The following is a 26,689-nucleotide window of genomic DNA, read 5'->3' on the forward strand; positions in this document are numbered from 1 at the left end:
ACATAAGTAAATGTAAGTTATTAACCTACTGTAACCAATCCTATCTAAAAAGAAGATCAATATAAAACAATAAACACTTTCTATTAATTTCTTTTGGAATAGTTAATCTTTCGTCATAAGCTTATTATATCTCCCTATATAAAAGTGGGTCATGTATATGTAACATAACTGTTTTGATATGCATCTTTTTATAAATCCCGTAAAAAACTATTGATTGAACATCGCTAATATAATTGTGATCTATATTAGGCTATTGTTTTCTTCTGATGGATTGCATCTTTATTTTATGGTGTTTGATAACTTAATAAATAACTATATACTTGTTTGCATCTTTATTTTATGGTGTTTGATAACTTAATAAATAACTATATACTTGTATGAATATAATCTTAATCCTTTCGTCTATCCGTTGCGTAATAGGAGTTCTACACAGTATCATAATCAATCATAACTTGTTATGGGTTCAGATTCTCTATTTGCTTTTTTTTTTCACTCAGATAAGAGAATATTCACTTTTATGAGCAAGTTGCTTATCATTCTCATTTTTTTTTTTTTTTTTTTTTTTTGCTTTAAGTTTACAACGACAATTTACGCTTTCACAGACACTCGCACAACCTTGATAAAAACATACATTCTTGATAAAATTGAAATGTATTGTAGTAGAGAAAGAGAGTACAAAACTTGATCTTAATCTTAATTACAGAAATGTTCTTTTCTAGGGCTAATGAAATATAGTTACAAAGATTATTATTTTTTTTATATATATATTTTGTGCATTAAGTAATTGAACTAACTTAAACATGTTGGGATATCGGACAAAATATGGTTTTCTAATATGATTTTTTTTTTTATAATTTACTTTTTATTCAGGTTTTTCATCAATACATGTACAATATACAATGTATGAAAATGCTTGCACTCATCTTTCATTCATTTGCACACACTTAAAGATATTGATTTTTTATATTCTTTCAAAAAGTATTTTAAACATAAACACATAAACACATATATATATCTACTATTTATTCCTAACAGGTTGCATATTGCGTTTAGTTTATATTAGCATATATTAGTTTAAAGTTAAAGATTATGTATTTTATTATGATTTCAAAGTGTGAAATCTATAATTGCATTTTTAAGGAAATAAAATTCACCCTCAATATCGTTATTGTAAAATGCAATAATCTCTGATTTTTTATCCTTTCTATATGTGTTCACACCTTATGCAGATAACCGAGATGCACACAGTAATAAGATTTTTGAATGAAGTTAATTCGAAAGTATTTCACGCAAATGCCATCTGTATTAAAGTTTTTGTTTTTTTTACCGAGGCTATGGAATAATAAAAATTAAAGCTTTCGAATTTTTGTCTATGTCCCACAGTCCGTTCTTAGGCTTCGTGATAAACACGTATATCTGTAGAATGCTATTATTTGATATTCCATTGACTATATTAAAAGATTAAATGTACATGTCGCTAGAACCGTGACCAATTTCACGGCTACTTGCGTCCAATTTGATCATTCGTTGATCTAATAATGAAATATCAGAAACAAAAGTGTCCATAATTTAGCATTTATTCTGCCAAAAGAAACGTTTTAAAGAGGTGTATAATTTACAATGTAGCGTTGTTGGAATTTAATAAACAGTTTCCAATTTGAAAAAAATACGTTGTACAAAAGAAAGAACAAAACAAAGCAAGAAAAAATATGAAAGAAATTAAACAATTTCACTGTAACAATCATTGTAGAATATCTAGGCATAGATTCTATATGTATAACGAAATGATTAGTTACAAATTAGTGACGTGTTTCGTATTTTTCTATCATTATAATGTACAAGATAATATATAGATTCTTCAAAAATAAAATAAACAAAATCAACGCTGAAATAAACATATGTTCCCTTTTCAAACATTTTTTTTTTTTGTAACGGGGCCGTTTTGACTGGGACCGTTATTGCAGTGGGGCCGTTCTGACCGGGGCCGTTTTTACAGTGGGGCCGTTTTAACTGAGATTCGTTTTGACTGGGGCCCTTTTACCTGGGGCTGTTATTGCAGTGAAGCCGTTTTAACCGCACAACGGCGTGAAACATAAGAAGACCCGCGTTATGAAAATAACTGTTTAATCTCATTTTTATTTAATTGTTCAGAAGGTGATCTTGAATGTAATTAATATCAATCTCGTTTTACATATTTCCATTTTACTAAAATTTTCAGATCCCCGTGAAGTTGCACACTGTCAACTTACCGATCTGATTAAAATACAGATCACCATTAGGCCCTATACACTACATTGTACGTTACACTAACGTAGTGTAAATGGTGATCGGTATATTATAATCAGATTGTCAACCTACATGTATGTTAGCTGGTCTTTTTTAGTCTTTGTTCGTTAAAGGCTTAGAATTACGCTGAATTTGAATTTGTGGCTTGAAAATATCTAATTAAATCAAAAGATGCCTTTGCAGTGTTTTGAATAAACAATGTTTTGACGTTTTGCCGCCACGCACCTGCTCCCTTAGCAACTGTAAACATTTTAAACGGAAGTAGAAATATTTTAAACTTCCGGAATGAGGAATTGTGGTATTGAATTCCGTCTGCAAGCAAGAATTCACTGTTGACATGAGCAAGGGGTAGTGATTCTGTTTTATCGCTTCTTTATAGTAAAAGAGAAGACGTATGGTTGAACTTGATTCATTTTCATCAGAAGAGTATTGAGGTTTAATCATGGATCCGAAAGTAATGAAGAAAACCCAGGACACACTGGGCAAAATCATCAAGAAGCCACCTTTGACAGAAAAATTGTTGTCCAAACCGCCATTCAGATTTCTTCATGATGTTGTGACGTCGGTAAGTGATAGGACTGAGCTCACTTGCTAATTATCCGGTACAAAATCAATTCTTGGATTTGAATTAATGAGTATAGCTCATATCACAACCAGCAAATCTCTGAAAAGAAAAACTGGTTTGAGTGTGCTCTCGGTCAATGCAGTAATTACATTGTAATACCAGGCAGTAAGCCGACACATTGACATTGTCTTGATGCAATACATTCCAAATTAAGTGTCATTCTTCAGTCATAATTTTCCATATCTGCAGTGTTCATACCTTTGAAACACAAGCAAATACTGATAATGTATGCTAACGACAATTATTCAATACTGGCGATCAAACAACTGGTCAGAATCTTGTACTTAATTTGTTATGTCATAGGAGAGGAGAAAATGTAGCAGCCAGACCGGGATTCGAACCCGGGACCCTCCAAACACTAGCCCAGTGCTCTACCGACTGAGCTACCTGGTCACCGATGATCGACCCAGTCCAATCCTGCTACACTCCTCCCTCCTTCTCGAAGTCTTTGCCCTCGAAGACATACAAAACCCTTCCAAACACCACCACTGTGGGTTATTTTGTTGCGTGCCAATAGGAGAAATGTAGCAGCCAGACCGGGATTCGAACCCGGAACCCTCCGAACACTAGCCGAGTGCTCTACAGACTGAGCTAACTGGTCACCGATGATCGACCCAGTCCAATCCCACTACAGTTATATTGTTAACATAAAAAATATTGGTTACTACTAAAATATGGAACAGTGGAACATACTAAAAAAGATGACCTGTTGTACCTGTGTATTGTAAATGTTGTTTGCCAGACACGCACTCAGGGGTCTGTTCTCAGTCCAAACTTGTTCTTATATTACATTAAAGGGACAATTCAGTCTAAGAGTACATTAAAATTTGCACATATTTCGGATGCAAACCAGTTCTTATAGAAATAGGATTAGTTGGTTTTACTGTGATATTTCAGAAAAGCCCACTGTAGTGAAATGTATGTGAAATGGTCAAACTCGCTTTATGTCGGCCATTATGTCGGTAGGATGTCTTGTATGCCGAACCCTGGCCCTTGCCAGTGTAGTAAAGAAATTTTTGTCTAGAATTGCTATAAATCGCTCTTACAGTAGTGTGTTTACCTTATTAGATGCAAAATAATTTCATCAACTCTTCAGTGGTTATGTATTGCATTTGTTTAACGTGCATGACTTTGGCTTTGGTATGGCAGTGATTTTATTTTGGTGCATTTGGGGCCGAAATAAGGCCCCTTCCCCTACAAAAATTAAATGCATTTTCCCAATTTCATGTAAATATTAAATTAGCCTCACTGAATTGTCCCTTTAATGATATGCCACTTGACCAAAAAAATTCACAAACACTCCAAAATGATCTAGACAAACTAGCTGACTGGGAAAAAAGGTGGAAAATGTCCAAGACTGGAACTCTCTTCCGCCAGATCTTGTAATCTCAAAGTCGCTAGACTGCTTCAAAACTTGTCTTTATCTCTAATTTAATTATTTTCTTCTCTTCCCCTGTTCATAACCACACCTTGAACAATATCAACATGATCTTCAATATGATGAAGTAGGTCGATAATTAGGTAGATGTAGATGTACATTGCGTGTGACAGATGCGATCACGATTTCCACCCACAGTACATTATGATTAGCAAAGCAAACGCTGAAAATAGAAAGATGTTTTTAACCTATGCAGAGATTGCTAAGCTCAAAAACAAAAAATAAGAAAATAAATAAAATATTTATCTTTATCCCATATATTTCTTCTATGTTCCGTTTACATTTAGCATTTTAGTATGTACTGTCATTCCGCATTCTGTATTTTAGTATGATCCAGTGTTTCGTCTTTTCATCGCTCTGTGTTTTAGTAAAAGACATAAATATTAAGCGTTCATTGAAAATCTATAAAAATCTATAAAATGTTTATTATTCAAGCTACAAGAGTAAAAACCTCAGCTCTCTTTTTGCTATTTATAAACTGCTTTGTTTTATTTCAGTTAATAAAAACTACTGGATTCATGAAGGGGTTATTCACAGAGGCAGAAATGAATTCAGAAAATGTCAAGGTAAAACCATAAACCATTCTTCCTTAATTAATCATAGATATTTAAATCCATGCTACAGGTCAAAATTCATTTAATATGTTTTAATTTCCAACAGAAGTTTTTAAAACAAATCCCTTTGTTTATGTAATATTTGCATTTAATGTATGACGTCTGTGATTGTAATTTTGATTTTATGTCCACGTTGTCTCAAGTTATATGCACACATTTAAATTTTTTATCTATCTTTTGAATTACATAATGTAAAATTTCTATAGTGTATAATTATGATAAATATGATTTATATACTTTTCATTATTTTTGCAGGATAAAGACAGTAAAATGGCATTTTTACAGAAAGTCATTGACTTCACATGTAAGTTATAAAAAAGCCCAAAAAATAGTGACATCCATGTGTAATTGAAACAAAGTTCAAACAAATTCCATGATCGTGATATATACTGTATCACATACAAAAATACAACTGTTGTTTTGACTATGATAATAATTTGTACCACTCTCAATTTATCATGCGTACCTCAATGATTATTGATATGAATTAACAGAAGATTTTGTTTGACAGCTTCAGTAACAGGCAAGTCTGTGTCAGCTAAACCTAGTAAGATAGTGGCAGGGCATGAGCCAGAGAGGACAAATGAGTTATTACAGAGTCTGGCAACGGCGGTAAATATGAAGGTATGGATACACTGACACATCAAAAAGATGGAACCAATTTGTAGTTTTTTCAAAGAAATGTATTTCTCATGAGTTTCTTTAGTCTTTATACCACAGAAAGAGAGCAATTAATCTATAATTGCTTTCAACGTAAATTATCCTAAATAACTTTTTTCCTATATGTGACCACAAAACATTGAAAACAGGGATTTTAACAAACTTTTATTTTCTTTACAGTACTCTAATACTAAAGGGAAAAGACATTGCATTTAGTTATAGATACATTTTACTGGATACCTTTGGATCCTTTTCAATGTTCATTTGGTGACTATGATGACCTGATATGCTTCCACTGATCAAATTCACTAGATGGTCAAATTTTACACATATGCTGAACATTTCAGGGGGGCTATGATGACCTGATTTGCTTCCACTGATCAAATTCACTAGATGGTCAAATTTTACACATTTCAGGGGGACTATGATGCACAGGTTAGCCGGTTTCTAGGTAAAGGTTCCAAAGAAGAGCCAGCCAAGGAGAAATCAAGGGACAAAGATGAAAAACGTAGAAAGGACCCTGAGGTATGAAAATATGAGGAAGAAATATTAAAGGTTGTTTTCCATATAACACTGAATCCTAATAGACATATATAGATCAGTAATAGACATATATAGATCAGTAATAGACATATATAGATCAGTAATAGACATATATAGATCAGTAATAGACATATATAGATCAGTAATAGACATATATAGATCAGTAATAGACATATATAGATCAGTAATAGACATATATAGATCAGTAATAGACATATATAGATCAGTAATAGACATATATAGATCAGTAATAGACATATATAGATCAGTAATAGACATATATAGATCAGTAATAGACATATATAGATCAGTAATAGACATATATAGATCAGTAATAGACATATATGGATCAGTAATAGACATATATAGATCAGTAATAATAGATCATAATAGACATATATAGATCAGTAATAGACATATATAGATCAGTAATAGACATATATAGATCAGTAATAGACATATATAGATCAGTAATAGACATATATAGATCAGTAATAGACATATATAGATCAGTAATAGACATATATAGATCAGTAATAGACATATATAGATCAGTAATAGACATATATAGATCAGTAATAGACATATATAGATCAGTAAGATACAAATTACTTTACTAGTAAATAAAAGGAATACTAACAGTGTGGACAAAATATTGTCAAAGTTTCAAGACGATCTGCCCCTTTATCAAGACACAAAAAGAACAAATGAAATTGATGGTCATGTACATTAACAATTACATATTAAGGATGGTCACGTACGTTCACAATTACATGTTAAGGATGGTCATGTACGTTCACAATTACATATTAAGGATGGTCACGTACGTTCACAATTACATATTAAGGATGGTCATGTACGTTCACAATTACATATTAAGGATGGTCATGTACATTCACAATTACATATTAAGGATGGTCATGTACGTTCACAATTACATATTAAGGATGGTCATGTACGTTCACAGTTACATATTAAGGATGGTCATGTACGTTCACAAAAACATAAACAATGAACTCATATAGATGTATATTATGTATATCGTTTTTACTTAAAAAATATATCAACTCTTGATAGAAACCAATTACAAATAACTTATCAATGAACTGTATCGTGTTACACAATAGCGTAAAACATCGAACATAGGAAGGTAATCTATGTAAGTAAATATTTATGATTAGGAGAAACGTGATAGAGAGAAGAGCAGAGATAGGGAAAGAGGGAAAGAAAAGGAGGACAGGAAAGATAGAGATGACAGAAAAGAGAGGTCTCGAGATAGAGAGGACCGACACAGAGATAGAGAGGATCGACACAAGGATCGGGAGGACAAACATAGAGATCGTGATGAAAGACATAAAGACAGAGATGAAAGGCAAAGGGAACGTGAGGACAGGCACAAAGATAGGGAAAGGAGAAAAAAGGTGAGATCTTTGTATCAAATGCATGGAATTTTTTTGATAAAAAATATTGAAATAAGTCATTTGTTTCCAATAAAGACCTTATTAAACATTAATATTTATAGTATTAGGCCTACTTTATGTTGCTTTACTAATTCTTAAATAATGTCTTCATTTCAATACTCTGTTTTGGTACAGTTTAATACTGTTCCTTATTCCCTTAAATCTGATGATTCATTAAAAACATTTAAATTTATTTCTAAATAGCTTAGATTGTCTATGGTTGGATGCTTCTTAGATATTTAGCAAGTATCTTTTCTATCTAGTTCATGTGTTCTTACTTTGCTGATATGGTAAACAGTGGTTATTTAATGATGAGAGGATCATATTTATAAGTCTAATATTTGTTATATCAAGGGGACTTTGTTTTGTATCTCATTAAGATTTGATATCCACACCATTATGAATACATAAGTATATTACTATGTTCCCTCACCATGATCACATGTTACAATCATCACTATAACAAACATAATTTTTTGGCCTCATCATCATAATATGTACCTACCTCGTTATGTGTAGGTTGTAGACATACCCGACCCTGATACTCTGGCCGAGTTTTTATGTGCTGACGACCAATCTGATGGTAATACTGACTCAGATTTGGACCTTCTTGCTAATCTATCGGATATGGATAGCCCAAATCATCAAAAGGTAGCAAACATAAAGAACAAAAAGGGCAAAAACCTTGAAATGATGTCTGTCAATCCTGTCCAGAAAGTTGAAGAGAAAGAGGTAGTAAAAACTCCGCGGACAAATCGGCCTGGTGCAGCTCGACCACGAGTCAATCGACGGCCTGATATTTCCTATAGCAATGAAGTGGTACATAAAGCTCAGGATTTGGAGCATAGAGATATAGCACCAAAAGGCCAGGACTCTATGGAGTACATGGAGCCAACTCAGGAACAGCAGAATATGGGGAAAGTTGAGAAATCACCAAATGGGGGCTTCATAGAAACAGAGGGGAAGAAAAGGAAGTCAGGCACAAAAAGTCGCATGGCTATTAGGGAGAGACAAAAAGAAGAGGCCATGAAAGTTATCCATGGCAAAAATGATGCTATCAGCACTAAACCAGAATCAGGCAAGTCACCGAAATCTTCTCCTGGGAAAAAGACTTCTTCAAAGGAAATTGTTGTTCTGGATTCACGATCCAAATCCACTAAAAGATTGCAAAAAAGCCAAGTGTTGCAGAAAAATAAAGCAGTCAAGCAACCAATAGTTACAAAGAATAGTCCAGCTAGGTCAAAACACCACAAAAACAGTCCATCGAAATCAGCGTCGGGCAAGGAAGACTCATCTTCCAGTAGACAGGAGGATCAGGTGTACCAGGTTGACCCATACAGAGTACAGGATATCAAAAGGAAACGACCTCAGGTCTACATTTGTATTTCTAATCCTTGTGGAGTTCATTGTTCAAGTTATTTTTTCTTTTATGAGGTTTTGAATTTTATTGTTTATTCTTGCCTAAGTTATTGGAGTTCATTGTTTTTTCTTGTTGGAGTTCCTGGGGTCACTTTTTCATTCTTGTTGGAGTTCCTGGGGTCACTTTTTCATTATTGTTGGAGTTACTGGGGTATTTTTTTCATTCTTGTTGGAGTTCCTGGGGTCACTTTTTCCATTCTTGTTTGAGTTATTTGTTGAGATTTAATTGTCTGCTGCCTCCATTTGAGTTTGATCAGGGATTTCCCCTTGTGGACAGCAAGGTTCCACCTTTCATCACTTGGTTCCCTGATTTTACTAATCCTGATGCAATAATGATGTTCCAATCTTGAAATACTGTTTACGGTATATTTCAGTTCATTCTTGTATATCCATGCAGGACTAACAATGTTAGCTAATGTTTATTTTCTTTTCCTTCCATAAGGTTTTACCATTGTAATATCTAAATGTTAAAATTTTATTTCAAAACGTTTTTTTTTTTTTTTTTTTTTTTGCACACACGTTCTATTTCATACCAGATACATAGTCTTATAACGAAAGTAATAGCAAACAAGTTTGTTGACATTATGGTAAAAATATTTAAAAAGAATTTCACTTACAGTGATGGAAGTTGCTGCTTCTGTCAAAAACTTTACTCATTTGAATTTGAGTGAAAATTTAAATCAACAGATGAAAGTGCCAATGAGTTAGTGATAATTCCTGTAACTTATGTATCTGGTTGTATGTAGTTGATTTAATTTTGATGTTTCTCTTTATAGTTTTGTTATCACTGATTTATCTTAAATTACATTGCTAATTTGTTCCTTTAGCATCTATTATTGATCTTTAAGTGTTTCATTTACTTTCATTGCTTGAATTATTTAAAATATATTTTTACAGGTTTTAAGATCTAATCTATTAAATTGATTTATATAAACATTTATATAAAAAAAATAATTCATAAAATTATCTGTATGTATATGAAATTGGCATCCTTGAAATATAAAGAAATAATGTCAAAAAGAAGGAAGAAATTTGCCCTCTAACTTCTTACTTTGGAATTCAAATAATTCATCAAACTTACAGAATTAACCTCATGTTTAAGTTTCCTTCTACATGTACTTGTATTGTTGATGTATCTACCCAACATTTTGTCTATTGTTTGTTAAAATGACCACTGACTGTACCTTATATGCTCTTCTTACAGCATAGAGATGATGATGAAGGGAAGGAAAATGAAGGCATGGTGAACGGAGAAAAACAGGATGTAAGTAAAAGTAATCCTTACTTCTGTAAATCTTATTGTTAATTAATAAGATCTGCATAAGACTCTGCCAAGTTTTAATGTTATGCTGGTTCAATTTTTTTTGTTCTGATTAGTATTAAAAGTTCTACCAAACAAAAGAGATGGCATTTAATTAAAGATAGGTTCACATGTATTAATTTGTGTTTTGTAAGTTATGATATTTGAGTTAATACCAAATTTATCAAGTAAATTAAAGTTAACTGAAGCCCATAATAAATACCAAATAATTGATTATTTGGGTTAATAGAGCCAACACTGGGTTCCCGAGGAGATAATAAGGTGGCTAATACTGGGTTCCTGGTGCCTCTGTCAGATACCTTGTGATGTATTGCAGGATGATTAAGGAAATATGGAAATCAAGATTTCAGAATTAATCATAGCAGACAAAGGGACCCTTTTGCCTGTCATGGGTACTTCTGCATTTTTTATTATTACTTAAATTGTGATGTACTTCACAAATCTGATATCAAAGCTCATAATTTTTACAATTCAGAAAAAATTACAAAATGAAATATGTTTGTAAACAACAAAAATTGAGCATAAATGTGCTGGTATACAACTTTAAAAATGATTGTCTAAAACCCCAGCCTGCACTTAAAGTTTTGTGCTATAACTAGGGGTGACTATTGCCTACAATTTTAACCATTGCAATACTTATTGCTATCGAGGAAAACACTATTGCAATAGTTTAACTATTGCAGACTACAATTGCAATAGTATTATGATAGTATTGCACTCTGAATTTGATGACAATCCAGTCGATGAATTGGCCGCCATGACTTACAGCTAGTGCAGTATTGGTTTAGAGTTACTTCCCTTTACCTGCTAGCGTCAGTACCAACTCAAACTCAATGGAGATAGTGATTGACAACATTGTCGGTGTTTGCATTTGATTGAAAAGCATGGAAAAGAGACATTTTATCGAGACTGTTAGTCTGTTTGTGTATCAAACCTCTGTGAGTACATGATTTTAGTCCAAGTTACAGAAAAATATCTGACTATTGAAACTATTGATAGTTTGGATTGTTATCAACTTTTTGAAATTGCCATCGATTGATCGAGTTGAGAGGCATACAATCGCAATATATTGAATCATTGATAGTCCGATGTATTGTTACATCCCTATATGTACATATATTTTACTTTAATGTATTATTTATCTTATTAAACCATCTATTTAGGGAAGATTACCTATTTAACCAATAAACTATTGTTTTATCAGGCCGATGTACAGAGACCAGTTCGTCCCTCCTCAGCAAAGGGCTCTAGGAGGAGACGAGATGGTAAGTAGAAGTCAGGATAGAGAATATCTCTCAAAATAAGTTTTCCCTGAAATATCAACCTCTATAACATCATGCCGCGGAAAAACTTTGAAATGTACTCGTCCGTCGGACAAGTGCTTCATCACAATCTACTCGTCCGAATGACATTTTTACTTGTCCGCAATATTTGTCAGATAAATAAGTAGATGTGACTGTATATATTAACCTACAGTGGTTTTAGATATATCCATTTGATTGTTAGAACTGTATTGATGCCGATTTGGGATAACATGACTAACAGACAGTTTTACAGGAAGACTGACAGAACATTTAATTCCCAAACAATTTTGTATGCAAGTGTTATAAAAAAAGATATCTTTTTAAAGGGTCGATATTTTAACTTACTTTCCAATGTAGTAGGTATATATCATTTTTAACTCCATTAGCTTCTGGTAAGATTTTTTTGAGGCGAATGTCGCAAAAAAATGAAGCAAATTTCGCTATGACATCTTGTTTTTCGATACACCTCTAGACTCTTGATTACGATATCAATAGACCTCGGATTTATTCATGTTACAATGCTGTACACGCGCATGCGCATTGAAAACGAAAGTCGGGAATTCCTAGAATGACGCAGAAAGCGAAAGCTTATCATTGCTTCGTCGTATTTTTAAGAAACCGTTACGAATGTCAGACCCTATATAAATTTATCGAGAAACGATACAATTAATAAGGTGTAGGTCATATAGTCACTGTCAGAATTTTTCACTCGTCCAACGGACAAGCGTGATGTCAACATTCACTCGTCCGATGGCCAAATCCACTCGTCTAGACGAGCGGATGAGTACATTTTCCCTGAAATATCAACCTCTATAACATCATGATTCAAAGACATTTAAAATCCTCATCCATATGAAATTGTATCAAAGAAAGCATTGTATATATATGTCATTGGTGACTGGTTGTTTTCAATAGATGTGTGTGCATTCAGACATATTCGTCCTGTATCTCATTACCTCAATAATACTAAATCAGTCAACAGTGTTTCAATTTGCAAATCTGGTGCAGATATCTTGAGATTTTTTTTTTTTTCAACCTTTTTTAAAAAAAAAATATTTAAATAAATAAGTTACAAGACAGCACTCCCATAAGGTGTGTTTTTTAAATAAGGATTTTTTTTCTCGAGAAAATCTGACCAGGCTATGTAAAGTCTTTCTGTGCACACATTAGCTGCCTATGATCTGTTGACGCCCAAGTGCACCATTCCTATATATACAGGATCACCCATAGCTCTGACTGAAATCACCACTCCCTATCTACTGTACTACTATACTGTATATTTAGTCCAACACATCAAACAGATTATACATTTTATGACTGATGCTGGTAGCTTGCATGAAAAACATTGGAATGGGATGGTGTTGGTACCATGTTCTGACTCCTTGGGCTTTATTGGAGGGATTCATAATGCATTTGAGGATGAGCATGAATTCTAACTTTAATACTGATAATAATGATGATGATACACAAATGATAAGATAAGATTTTGTGATTTATTTGGCTTCCTAGTAGGTTGTGTAGCTTTGAGTACATTTAGTATCACAAGCCTATTGGATGTCTGCTTTTAGTGTTAAGCTTGAACTTACCAGGGCTCTTTTTAAATCTTTTTAAGGAAACAAAAATAATATTTGAAGCATTGCTTTAGGATTCGATTTTACGATTTATCGTGGTTAGCTGTGCTGGTCAATGATGCAGGCAGTTTGTTGTAACCGTAGCTACGATGATGTAAATAAATACATTATTTATAAGCTATAGCTGCAGCATTTGCCACATTATAAATTAGTTGAGAATAAAACAGCCATCTGCTATCAGGGACATGCTTTTATGTAGAATACTAATTCCACATCAAGCATTAAAACAACTTTAAAAAGATTCCATGTTGCTTGGTCCATATTAAGGTACATAATACTACTATTTATCGTGAGGTTGCAGCTCTGAGAAAAGATCTCTCCTTTATACAAATATCAACTTTTCAGATAGGTACTTTTTAATCCTCCTTGTTCCTGTTTTATTTTATCTCACTTATGCAATATAGGCTGAGTCTTGTTGTAACAGTGTAAATATAGATAGTGAGTCAGTCACCAAAATTAAGAAGCACAATTATTGCAGTCTTAACAAAAACAATCTCCAAATTATGAACATATATGTATCTCTAAACTGTAAAGCTAGGTGAAGAATAGATCAGATGCATTAATTGGGTATGTTTGACTGGGTAATTTGTGTAATAGCTCTCAAAAACTAAGACTGCCTATGTGAGAGTTATCCCCCTTGTGTACCCATTGGATCATCTCTGAGTGTGGCTTACAAACAATTCCTTTGCTGCATGTACATTTTGTTATTCTATTGGTAACCTTGCAGGGCGGCATCGTGATTCGAGTGATGAAGGTATGGTTTTCACCAGACAGAAGGGCGTAATGTTTAATTACTGTGAAAATTACCCTAGACAGGAAAGTATTGGTATATTCTACATGTTAATCCAATGTTTGGCTTAACTAAGGGATTAAGTAAAAAAACATTTGCAGAAGAATTTATAACTTAAATGAAAGGAGAAAACATTTACACCAGTAGAATAAGGTAGAGCATAACATTGAAAAAGAAGAAAAAGAGAGATTATAAATTATCTACTGGTAATTAGAAAACTTGATTAATTGTTTTTTTTTTAATTTTTTCTATTTAGATTATTGATTAAAAGTTTCGAGAAATGTCAAGAAAGAAAAATATAATTGGATTTACATGTTGGAAGCTATACTTATACTATCTAGTTTTGGGTAACACGATCTGGGTTGTTCAAGGTGTATGAAATGTCGGTATTAACTCATGCACTCCCTTTACATTTCACTATGTGCATTGAATTGATATTATTTTAATTCCAAAAATCACATTGAAAATTGTGTTGTAAAGATTACTCAAATAACAAAAAGTCTGAGAATTGAAAATACAATTGTAATTCTCAAATTTGATTCATTTAACTTATCAATCCTGGAATTAACCTTCAATTAATTTCTGATAGATATGATTTCTAAAGCTCCATATTTCTTCTGACAAATTAGGATAATTCTTTACAAACACAAGACTGTAACAGTAAGAGTTTTATGATTTTAATAATATTTGATTTCTACAATCTTATGCACCATTGTTGATACAATATCACTTGAAAATCCACCCACCAGGTTTTACTTTTATCAAAAATGCACAATATTTTGGAGACTCGTTAAAAACCTGTCTGTCCATGTGTATTATTGTTAGCCTTGAGCAGCCTAATCAGCATGAGAGACTGTGGTACTTGTAGTTGTGTAGTTGTAGCATGGGCATGATGGTATATATCAGATTTCTCTATTCTGTCCCCTATATTTATCTCGCTTTCCATTCTCTCACCTCCTACAATATACCTGCAGGTCTAGATCCCAGAATGGTGCCTCTTATCTGTATTATAAAACATATCATTTAGTCTTGAATGTCTTGTTAAACTTCAGCTAGACATTAAGAAACTATAATATTTCCATTGTTAATGCTTATATTTTATCAAACACAGCAGTCTAAAATGCATCCTAGAACTTTCCTGTGTAAATGATGCTACCCAGGTAGATTGCCTGAGGATCTCTGGTTGAGGTACATTGTTGAGATGCTTGGTGAGAAATGGTAACATAACTAGACCTCAGCTTGATAAAGTGCCACTTTGAGGCTACGTTAACTAATCTTATTACTCTGTCATGACATTGAATCTACTTTTCTTTTTGTAATCAACAAACAGTGCAGTAGTTTAGTCTCTCAGGTAAAAAGACAGTGCGGTCTACTGAGTAACACCATGTTCTACTCCATGCTAGGAGTACAAGGGTCCAAATGACTCTTAACTTGTAGTAATAAGATTCTTTATTTATTTCTTAATACCAATTACCAGGTAGTTTTTGAAACACACTGGATGGGATTTTTCATTCTTATATTTTTGAAGGATTCTCAGAGTTTAATTTAAAGCATGGTTTTTTAACTTATTTTGAAGTTTTTCTTTTTTATGCAAGTATGAAACAACATACTGTGATATTTAACCTTCACTAAAGATGTGACCTAAAAATTTGATAATAATACTAAAAAGCATGGTTTTCAGTTTATCATTGTGAATATGATCATCAAGGATGTTTGTATAAAAACTGTTTTGTACTGCTGTCCCTCAGTTAGTTAGATATTATGTAACTTACATATATTCATGTGACATACAGGTAGCATAAAATCTTGACATCAAATTAACAAAGGTATATTTAACTTCAACTGACATTTAAAATGAGTCATTTTGTTGTAGTCAAGGATTTTGTTTCCTTGACAATGATTTGAAATACCATTTATATAAGGTTGGCTACAACACTAAATAATCTGCTTGTTTCAGGGTAGATAGAATACTGTAGTACTGTTATGTATGTCATATGATAGTCTAAGGTCATAGGTTGATCTGTAGGTGGTTGGGTGATATTAAGTTATATTGACTGGCGCCCAATTCTCACCATCACATATGTTGGATTGCATACAAGTCAATTATTTTTGAGGAGCTCTGTATAGTAGCATCTTCCAGTAGAAGATAACTATCCATTGGGGCTGCGGTGGCGAAGTGGCAAAGATATCCTAATATTTTATCACAAGCTCTTCACCTCTGGGTCACAAGTATGAATCCAGAGCTCTGGCCACTAGCAGTGGTTTTTCTTCAGGTACTCCAGCTTTTCGCCACCTGTAAATCCTTTTATCACCCTAGCTGTTAATAGGACATTAAAACCAATTAATTATTGATTTATTTACAAAAGTCAGTTTGTAATCCAACAAATACATGGTGAGTTTTGGTACGCCGCGATAATTGGTCGGTGGCTAGTCATACAGTAGATAGATAAAACGATAGAAATACTTGTATATGTAATGTTTTTCTATGGGAAAACCAGAATAATAATGAAGTATGTAAATATTGGATACTTGATCTTTTGGAATTTAAGTGATAGCTTATAGATGTTATAAAATTCAGAAACATTAAGTTTTATTATCATGGAATTACAATGCAATTGTAAAGTTTTTGAATGAATAGTAAAATTATTTTGTTGTAATGAAGTTTGTATCTTGTAGATAAATTATAGAACACATTATTACACTAAGTAAGGATCATAATATGTATATGTAGTAAATGAAATAGATGTATTATATATAAATAGGTTAACAAATGAGGTACGTTTTTATGATGTGTGGTTTAGTTTACAACGTGAAAGCATACAAATTACATTTAGGATTTTTGTTGACTGGTGTTAGAAAATCTTGAAACATATCAGGGGGTCTTTAGCCGAGGAATTCTGAAAGGGATCGAAATAAAACAAATGGACTTTAATCATATTTGTAAATATTAAACAAAAAAAGGATCTTGTTTGCTTATTACAATGACATAGTGATTACAAATGTATTTTATTGACAAAAGTGCTTTTATCCTTTGTTTGCTTTACATAAAGATATTTTAACCAGTTTGTGTCTTTTTATGCCTCTGCTATTATTATATATATACCCTTTGTAATCAGAACAGCTTTACAGAAGATCTATAGCCTCCAGGGCATCAGTTATCTAGGGGTTTTCTGTAGCTGATAATTGGCGTCATTCCCAAGGGAAATTATTTCCAAGTTTAGCTATATTCCCCGAAAATAGTCCATGAAAATGACTTGTTTTTTTACCCAAAACTAAGCAAATAGAATCAACCATTTAATACAGAATAAAGGATGTCAGTTCTGATAAGATATTCATCATCCCTCTAATTTGTTTTTAATCTGTACCATAAAAATGTTTTTGTCTCAGCATGTTGAGACCACTCCATGTTGTATGTTTAACACTTGATATTCACACCTTGATATCATTTATGTCCAATAAGAACACATCAAATTTAGTACAAGTAAAATGAAATCCAGTGGTACTGTAGCAGGTACAGATGTACTACACAAATAAATACGGTAGTGATAATTATGAACTAGCCAGCTAGATAATACATCACCTATTTATCAGTAGGTGTGTCTATGTTTACATATCTATTTTACTGTATTCTGTATCGTATCCCAGGTATAATTTTGATCTCTTGAATACTCAAATATTTACAGCTTGTATCTAGAGATATGGATTTTTTTATTGCATGCCACCATTTTATAAAACCTTATTTTATTAGTATTTATAAAGATATTCATCTAGTATTGTTCTTGGGTAGATAATCAAATTTACCAGTGTTTTCAAAAACAAAATTATTCATTTTAGTGGTTGAACATGTTATCTAGGTTTCAGAAATATTAACACAGCAATTAAGCTTTATTTATGGAAAAAGATATATACTGCATATTAAAAACATCAATTAAACTTTATTTATGGAAAATAATTCCTAATTTACAAATGTATTTCTTATATAAATGATTGTGAGGGGATAAAAGACTGTTAAGACAATCAACAATGAAGATATCTGTGATGAATAGATTTGACAGGGGTTCACACAGATCTCAATGAAAATTTTAGGTTTTGTTATCAATAAGCACTAGATTAAACAGTGTCCAGCAGGTAAGTCAGTGGTATAGGCTATTACTCGACAGTTTGATCTCTTCATCATGTAATACAGTACAATAAAGGTTAAGTGTAGTGATCGATATAGACAACATTGTCAGTTTTATGTCCTCTGTAAAAGAATGATTTTACTTCACTTACAGAGGATGAACAGCATCAACAACAGGCACCACAACAAAAAGCCCCAGCTCCATCAGAACCCATGGGTGAGGACGATCTCCCACCCCAGGTGTCAGCCACGTAAGTACCACACAACCACTATACCTCCATCGGAGTCCATGGGTGAGGATGATCTCCCACCCCAGGTGTCAGCCACGTAAGTACCACACAACCACTATACCTCCATCAGAATCCACGGGTGAGGATGATCTCCCACCCCAGGTGTCAGCCACGTAAGTACCACACAACCACTATACCTCCATCAGAGTCCACGGGTGAGGATGATCTCCCACCCCAGGTGTCAGCCACGTAAGTACCACACAACCACTATACCTCCATCAGAGCCTAAGGGTGAGGATGATCTCCCACCCGAGGTATCAGCCACGTAAGTACCACACAACCACTATACCTCCATCAGAGTCCACGGGTGAGGATGATCTCCCACCCCAGGTGTCAGCCACGTAAGTACCACACAACCACTATACCTCCATCAGAGTCCACGGGTGAGGATGATCTCCCACCCCAGGTGTCAGCCACGTAAGTACCACACAACCACTATACCTCCATCAGAGCCCAAGGGTGAGGATGATCTCCCACCCCAGGTGTCAGCCACGTAAGTACCACACAACCACTATACCTCCATCAGAGTCCACGGGTGAGGATGATCTCCCACCCCAGGTGTCAGCCACGTAAGTACCACACAACCACTATACCTCCATCAGAGTCCACGGGTGAGGATGATCTCCCACCCCAGGTGTCAGCCACGTAAGTACCACACAACCACTATACCTCCATCAGAGCCTAAGGGTGAGGATGATCTCCCACCCCAGGTGTCAACCATGTAAGCACCACACAACCACTATACCTCCATCAGAGTCCACGGGTGAGGATGATCTCCCACCCCAGGTGTCAGCCACGCAAGTACCACACAACCACTATACCTCCATCAGAGTCCATGGGTGAGGATGATCTCCCACCCCAGGTGTCAGCCACGTAAGTACAACACAACCACTATACCTCCATCAGAGTCCACGGGTGAGGATGATCTCCCACCCCAGGTGTCAGCCACGTAAGTACCACACAACCACTATACCTCCATCAGAGTCCACGGGTGAGGATGATCTCCCACCCCAGGTGTCAGCCACGAAAATACCACACAACCACTATACCTCCATCTGAGCCCACGGGTGAGGAAAATTTCCCACCTCAGGTGTCAGCCACGTAAGTACCACACAATTACAATACCTCCATCAGAGCCCATTGGTGAGGACAATTTCCTAGGACCCATGGGTTGTGATTTGTAGTGTATTGTCATGTAACAATGTGCTAGGTTATTAATTAGGAAATAAAGGAAGCTGTAGTATCTGGAGAAAAACCACCAACGAAAAATTATGGATAGCATCTGATGACTACATCACATGGAATTCAAATTCATTTAGGGGCACGGTGGCCAAGTGTTAAAGATGTTACAATATTACCACAAGCCCTCCACCTCTTGGCCGCGAGTTCTAATCCAACATGAGACTGTTGCCAGGCACTAACCACTGGTCAGTGGTTTTTCTCCAGGGACTCGAGCTTTCCTCTACCATCAAACCTGGCACGTCCTTACATGACCATGGCTGTTATTAGGACGTAAAACTAAACAAATAAAGAATTCATATTTGAAACTCATAGGTGAAAAGCTAGTGGTAAAATGTCAAAACATCCTAACCATTCAATCCCTGTGGGCCATCTTAAAAGCCCATAACTTGATTTGTTTGAAAGTTATCTCCCCTTACATTTACCTGTTTTGGTGGATAACTTGAGGAGTATTTAAAGGAATGATCATCTGTTCCAGGAGAAAAATGAACCGCCCCAGTAGTGCCCGCCCAGCACCACCCAGGAGGAAGCAGGAGACAATAGAGAATGAGCCAGCCATGAGGTGTGTATAGAAGCTTACCTTAACCTTTCTAACAGTTTGTAAACTGACACGTACTGATATCATAACCATGTGTACTTGTGTTTTAATTTTTGTTCATTTTCACCACAGACTGGGAAGTGGAAAACCAGCTAATGTAATTGTAGATGATGGAGATTCAGATGACGATGAAAACTTTTTAGTAGAAGAGTCTGCCCCTCCTCCTCCTGAACCAGATCAGGTCAGTGAATCGAAGCAACAATAGTAGTACTGTAACAGAGCGCAGAGTGTCATTAAGATTTAATCACTGCCTCTTCTAGGGGATCAAACTAGAGACTTCTGTATTACTAGTCTTGCACTCCACCAATCAAACTACAGAGAAATTTTCTTTAGCTGAGAGGAACCAGTATATTGCAGCTAGTAGTCAGGGTTTCAGTGGTTTTGAGAGATTATTTTGTTTAAAAAGAAACTTAAAAACTTTGATGCTAGCAATTTAAGTAAAAGTAGGTCATATATGATTGCAAATTAAATTACCTGTAGGATTGAAATAATCATTTTTGACTTTGTCCAATACATTCCATGAAATGTGTGACCTTAAATTGCAGCCCAGTTTTGTCTTGATATTTGATGTGGAGGTGGGGGTATTTACATCTTTACAATCAGAAAAAAATAATTTAGTGTTAGGTAATACATATATATTGCTCAATGTGTTAATAGATCATTAACACTTGTTTTTACAAATTTTTGCAGACAATTTCTCGGCCAGAGGATAGTGATGAGGATGATCATGGAGGACTTGTGAAGAAGATTCTGGAGACGAAGAAGGAATTGGAGGGTGGCAGTCAGCAGCAACAGCAACAGACAAGAAAAACAGAAGTAGTATGTACACATCACCAGAAAAATATAGATAGGCAGGGTACCATTTATATTGTGGTCTAAAGTCACCTCTGAGATAGGCATGGCACCATTTATATTGTGGTGTATAGTCACCTGTGAGATAGGCAGGGTACCATTTATATTGTGGTCTATAGTCACCTCTGAGATAGGCATGGAACCATTTATATTGTGGTCTATAGTCACCTCTGAGATAGGCATGGCACCATTTATATTGTGGTCTATAGTCACCTCTGAGATAGGCATGGCACCATTTATATTGTGGTCTATAGTCACCTGTGAGATAGGCATGGCACCATTTATATTGTGGTCTATAGTCACCTGTGAGATAGGCATGGCACCATTTATATTGTGGTCTATAGTCACCTCTGAGATAGGCATGGCACCATTTATATTGTGGTCTATAGTCACCTGTGAGATAGGCAGGATACCATTTATATTGTGGTCTATAGTCACCTGTGAGATAGGCAGGGTACCATTTATATTGTGGTCTATAGTCCACCTGTGAGATAGGCAGGGTACCATTTATATTGTGGTCTATAGTCACCTGTGAGATAGGTAGTCACCTTTAGATAGTCACTGGATAGGCACCATTTATATTGTGGTCTAAAGTCACCTGTGAGATAGGCATGGCACCATTTATATTGTGGTCTATAGTCACCTGTGAGATAGGCATGGCACCATTTATATTGTGGTCTAAAGTCACCTGTGAGATAGGCATGGCACCATTTATATTGTGGTCTATAGTCACCTGTGAGATAGGCATGGCACCATTTATATTGTGGTCTATAGTCACCTGTGAGATAGGCATGGCACCATTTATATTGTGGTCTAAAGTCACCTGTGAGATAGGCATGGCACCATTTTTATTGTGGTCTATAGTCACCTGTGAGATAGGCATGGCACCATTTATATTGTGGTCTATATTCACCTCTGAGATAGGCAGGGTACCATTTATATTGTGGTCTATAGTCACCTGTGAGATAGGCATGGCACCATTTATAGTGTGGTCTATAGTCACCTGTGAGATAGGCATGGTACCATTTATATTGTGGTCTATAGTCACCTGTGAGATAGGCAGGGTACCATTTATATTGTGGTCTATAGTCACCTGTGAGATAGGCAGGGTACCATTTATATTGTGGTCTATAGTCACCTGTGAGATAGGCAGGGTACCATTTATATTGTGGTCTATAGTCACCTGTGAGATAGGCATGGTACCATTTATATTGTGGTCTATAGTCACCTGTGAGATAGGCAGGGTACCATTTATATTGTGGTCTATAGTCACCTGTGAGATAGGCAGGATACCATTTATATTGTGGTCTAAAGTCACCTGTGAGATAGGCAGGATACCATTTATATTGTGGTCTAAAGTCACCTGTGAGATAGGCATGGCACCATTTTTATAGTGGTCTATAGTCACCTGTGAGATAGGCATGGCACCATTTATATTGTGGTCTATAGTCACCTCTAATATCATGTTGTCTTTAGTGCCATATATATTGATTAACTAAATTCCTTATTGCAGTGCATTGACTACAACATTAATATACATTCTCCATGTGTTGGTGTATTTATATAAAGGTATACAGCAGTTCTGTGATTTTAACAGTATCTTGACATATGAATATCAAGGGATATGCTAAGTATCATCAGACTTGTAAGAATATTTGAAATTGAATATTTTCATCTGCACTCGTGACTTCATGCTGAAATTGATAATAACATTTTCTCTAGGAGCGACCCACAATGTCTGATGCCCAGAGGCGGAAACAGCGTGAAATGGTCCAAAAGGAGATAGATAAGTTACGTGGTAGTATTCAGACTTTGACACGTAGTGCAAATCCTCTTGGAAAAATCATGGATTACGTACAGGAAGATTTAGATTCAATGCAGAAAGAGTTGGAGAGATGGAAAACTGAAAACAAGGAACATGTTTTGGCATTAAAGAGAGAGAAAGGGTAAGTTCTATGTCCACATGCTTGTATCAACATTAATCCATACAGAAATTAGAATTTGTTTTCCCAACAAAGAATGCTATTCCATCTTTGCATATTACAAAGCTATCTCCCTTGCTGTTAGGTATCGATTGTGACATCTTTGTTAGCAAAATTAAGTGGTTTTCTCTGTAGAGTATGATGTTACACTCGTAGAAACATGGCGGAACAATACCTCTGTACAAGGGCAAATATGCAAATACAGAATATCCTGTTTGAGACTCCTGTTTGAGTAATGATAAAAACATGGTCACACATAGAAAAATACTATTGACACAGAGTGCATCAGGCCATTTAATCATCTGTTGTCAAAACAGTCTCTGAGCTGTTTTTGGAGTTGCAATTTTTATAGCATATATACCAGGTATATATTCAATAGATTTGATATATAAAGCATGATATATATTCAACAGACAAAATTAATGACAAATTGTGTTCATTGTGAAAAGTGTTTAACTTTTAAAGAACCTGAAATTTGCATGTAAACAATACATGATTTAATATAGGATTATTGTAAATGCACTAGTGTAGAAATATCTGAATGATAAGATAACGTGTGTGCTTTACAAAAATGATTCCTGTGTTTGCAGCATCACAGACAAAGCTATAGAGCCTATGAAGGCCCAGCTCGGGGAAGTGGATCAAGCCATTGCTGACCAGATGGATCTCATTGCTGCTGTGAAATCCAACATTATTAGGAATGACCAGAAAATAGAGAAACTACTGCGCAGTATAGCCAAATCTTGAGTTTCCTATTTGTGTGTTCATGTTTAGTTTGTCGTCCGTCCAAAGACTTTAAACCAATATTATTAAATGCGCATAACTATGAATCACAAGAGGCATTGGTGTATCACCTGTGATACTGTTACACAGGAAATACAGTAGCCTTAGAAAGAACTTATTTTTAGAGAAAGGATCTGGTTTATACATATTGTTAAATGATCTGTCAACTTGTTGTTTATGAATATCATTTACATATCATTAATTTATGTCCATATCATTAGATGAGCTAGAATATTTCTTAGTGCTTTCTCTTGAAATAATTGAAAAAAAACTTTTAAGGTAAACAGTTCTGCACTATCATGCTTTAGGCATGGACTAAATATATATGAACTCCAGACTGTATCCTAATGACAGATCATGAGATGTGGACTAAAATGATCAAAAGTGAAACACATCAAATTATATTGCTCCTATGTTTCCGAATCCTGATCACCAGGTCCCAAGAATCTCTCGTATTGTGAACTCTTAACATAATCTGAAAGTTCTACAGGGATATTGGCTGATGTCTCCCTTTATGCAACCAAATTGTTTGGTCTGCCGACAGACTTCCAAAACATACAGAAATTCACACATGCAACACACTTCATACAGGGGAGGTTGTCTTCAAATAACCCTAGCTGTTAATAGGACATACAACTTGATCAACTAATCAACCAATGTCAAATGATTGTGCTTTCTATACGGCCATGGAACAGGGTAATCTACTATTGCCTCTCTCTGTCGAAAACTTGAGCTTGTTGTTTAGCATAATCACAAAAGTATCAGACCTTTGTGTGTGATAGCTCTGTTAGGTCTCTACATAAGTTTTAGAGAATATTGTATGAAACGACCCATTCATAGTAGTGAAAGGCACAATACATGTTTATATTCAAAATTGATTTTGTTAAAAGTCTCAGGAACACTGTATATAACTCGATCTATTTTTGGCATGAAAAGTTTTGGTTAGGAATCTGACAGTGAAAAAGAGAATAATTCATTACAACTAGAAACTCGTAGATGTGTTTGCATGTTTTCCTTGGCACGTAAGTTATTGTGCATAGCTATGTGTTAAAATTATATTTTACCATGAAATGTGTGTATGGCCTTAGGGACAGAGACAGTGTTACATGCGTGTGTGTATGTGTATGCTAGATTAGGTTACACTTGTACATATATTTATAATAATTACATATTTTTTCACTGTATGGAATGTGAAGAGTTAGTTCCCTTGACTGGTAAGAGAGGACTTTGTTGATTTTTGTATTTTCCTTTGTAAAGCAGGGCTACTGTTTTAACATGACAGGAAGTACATATGTATATTTGTCTCACTTCTCTTGACAGCATTAACTCTGCTTCACACACCTAATACACCGACTACATTCATAGATCTGCTGTAAAAAGTAACTTGTCCTTTATAATTTTATTTTGTTTCTTTTTTTCTTTTAACTTATTTTTATCAATCTTAAATATTTAAAATTACAATATAAAATATCATTGAAGATGTATTAATTACCCTTCTATGTAATGTGACTATTCCACAATACCAGGTATTAATATGAATTGTCAATTAATTGAGAACTTTTTCAGAAACTGTAATTTATTACATATAACATGTATTCCAGAATAATTGCAGTCATACGATTCTTTATGCAGCAAGGTAATAGTGATTGCATTATTTATTTGTTTTTAAAGTGATGATAAGGAATCTCCTTGTATTGTGTTAGTGTGAGAAATAACAGGGATGACGCCATCATTCCAACAAGTGCTTTATGTTCGTCTGTGATACATTCCACAAAATCGTCATCTTAAAAGTACCTTTCACCCAGCCAAACATGGTAAATCCAAGATTTCTCTCTTTTTATCTTTGTGTCTTCATTTAGAAATTTTGTTAGAATTGTGAAGTAATTAAATCATTAGATGTGGAAAGATGTGTTCACATCACTTTTTGTACAATTCATGTTTTCTTTTGAATGTTTTTGTTAAATCTTAAGAGATCAGACAACTACATATGTAGTATATGTAGCCTTATATTGTGTACTTCTCGATAGACAATATAACTCTGTAACATTTATCACATTTGTATTGATATTTTCAAGTGAAAATGGAAATACATTTAAGCCTTTGCAGAATTCTGGTAATTACTTATTTTAACTGAAAAAGAATTTCGATGGAAGGTCTTGTTTATAAGTTTTTGAAAAAAATGTGAATTAAATTCTAAAGACAGTCCACCTAGCTATAAGAAAGCAGAGTTATTCATACAAAAAGCCGAAGGTGACAAATTTCATAAATAAATCTCTAATGTACAAAAAATATTTAAATGTATAATGTTAAATGAGATGAGACTTAATGAAAAGTTTCTCTATGAAAATAAATCTTAAGTAAAATTGCATTTTTGGTTGTTATTTTTTTTTAGTTTTTGCTATGGGAATCCTGACAGAGATGCAATCTTTTAACTGCCCTTTGGTCGATTAAACTCAAACGCTGGTCAAACTCTCCTTTCCTTAAGTGTTTGTTTCAGGTTTGAAGCTTTAATACAAGTTCCATTTAACCATTTGAATCTTTGAGCTTCATGCAGACCTTTTCTTTTTAGAGACTCTTTTCATGATAAAAGATTGAGAACTTACTAACAAGAGATCCCAGAGGGATCTTGGCGCCCACCAAAGAATGATCTATGTCTGACAATGGAAAGAGGGATCTTTTCCCTGCTTTTCAAACTTTTTCAAACACACGACATATAAAATTTGAGACAGATCGC

At 34.5% G+C, this 26,689-nt stretch overlaps 1 protein-coding gene across 4 annotated transcripts; it reads left to right on the plus strand.

Annotated features, from left to right (window-relative positions):
* The first annotated feature begins 2,579 nt into the window (after positions 1 to 2,579).
* LOC138320505 (TRAF3-interacting protein 1-like) lies at positions 2,580 to 26,321 on the plus strand. 4 transcript variants are annotated; one of them, XM_069263500.1, is made up of 16 exons: positions 2,580 to 2,851; positions 4,847 to 4,915; positions 5,219 to 5,267; positions 5,475 to 5,587; positions 6,041 to 6,148; positions 7,348 to 7,587; positions 8,146 to 8,997; positions 10,250 to 10,309; positions 11,571 to 11,631; positions 14,029 to 14,055; positions 18,366 to 18,462; positions 20,219 to 20,302; positions 20,411 to 20,519; positions 21,029 to 21,157; positions 22,913 to 23,136; positions 23,763 to 26,321. In XM_069263500.1, exons 1-16 carry the CDS (start codon positions 2,729 to 2,731, stop codon positions 23,917 to 23,919), a joined length of 2,502 nt encoding a protein of 833 aa, XP_069119601.1. In that variant the 5' UTR covers positions 2,580 to 2,728; the 3' UTR covers positions 23,920 to 26,321. The 4 variants fall into 4 exon arrangements, with proteins under 4 accessions (XP_069119601.1, XP_069119602.1, XP_069119603.1 ...); XM_069263501.1 differs by lacking the exon at positions 14,029 to 14,055; XM_069263502.1 differs by lacking the exon at positions 8,146 to 8,997.
* The last annotated feature ends 368 nt before the right edge of the window (positions 26,322 to 26,689 follow it).

Source organism: Argopecten irradians, chromosome 4 (assembly GCF_041381155.1).
Source record: "Argopecten irradians isolate NY chromosome 4, Ai_NY, whole genome shotgun sequence".
Lineage (NCBI taxonomy): Eukaryota > Metazoa > Mollusca > Bivalvia > Pectinida > Pectinidae > Argopecten > Argopecten irradians.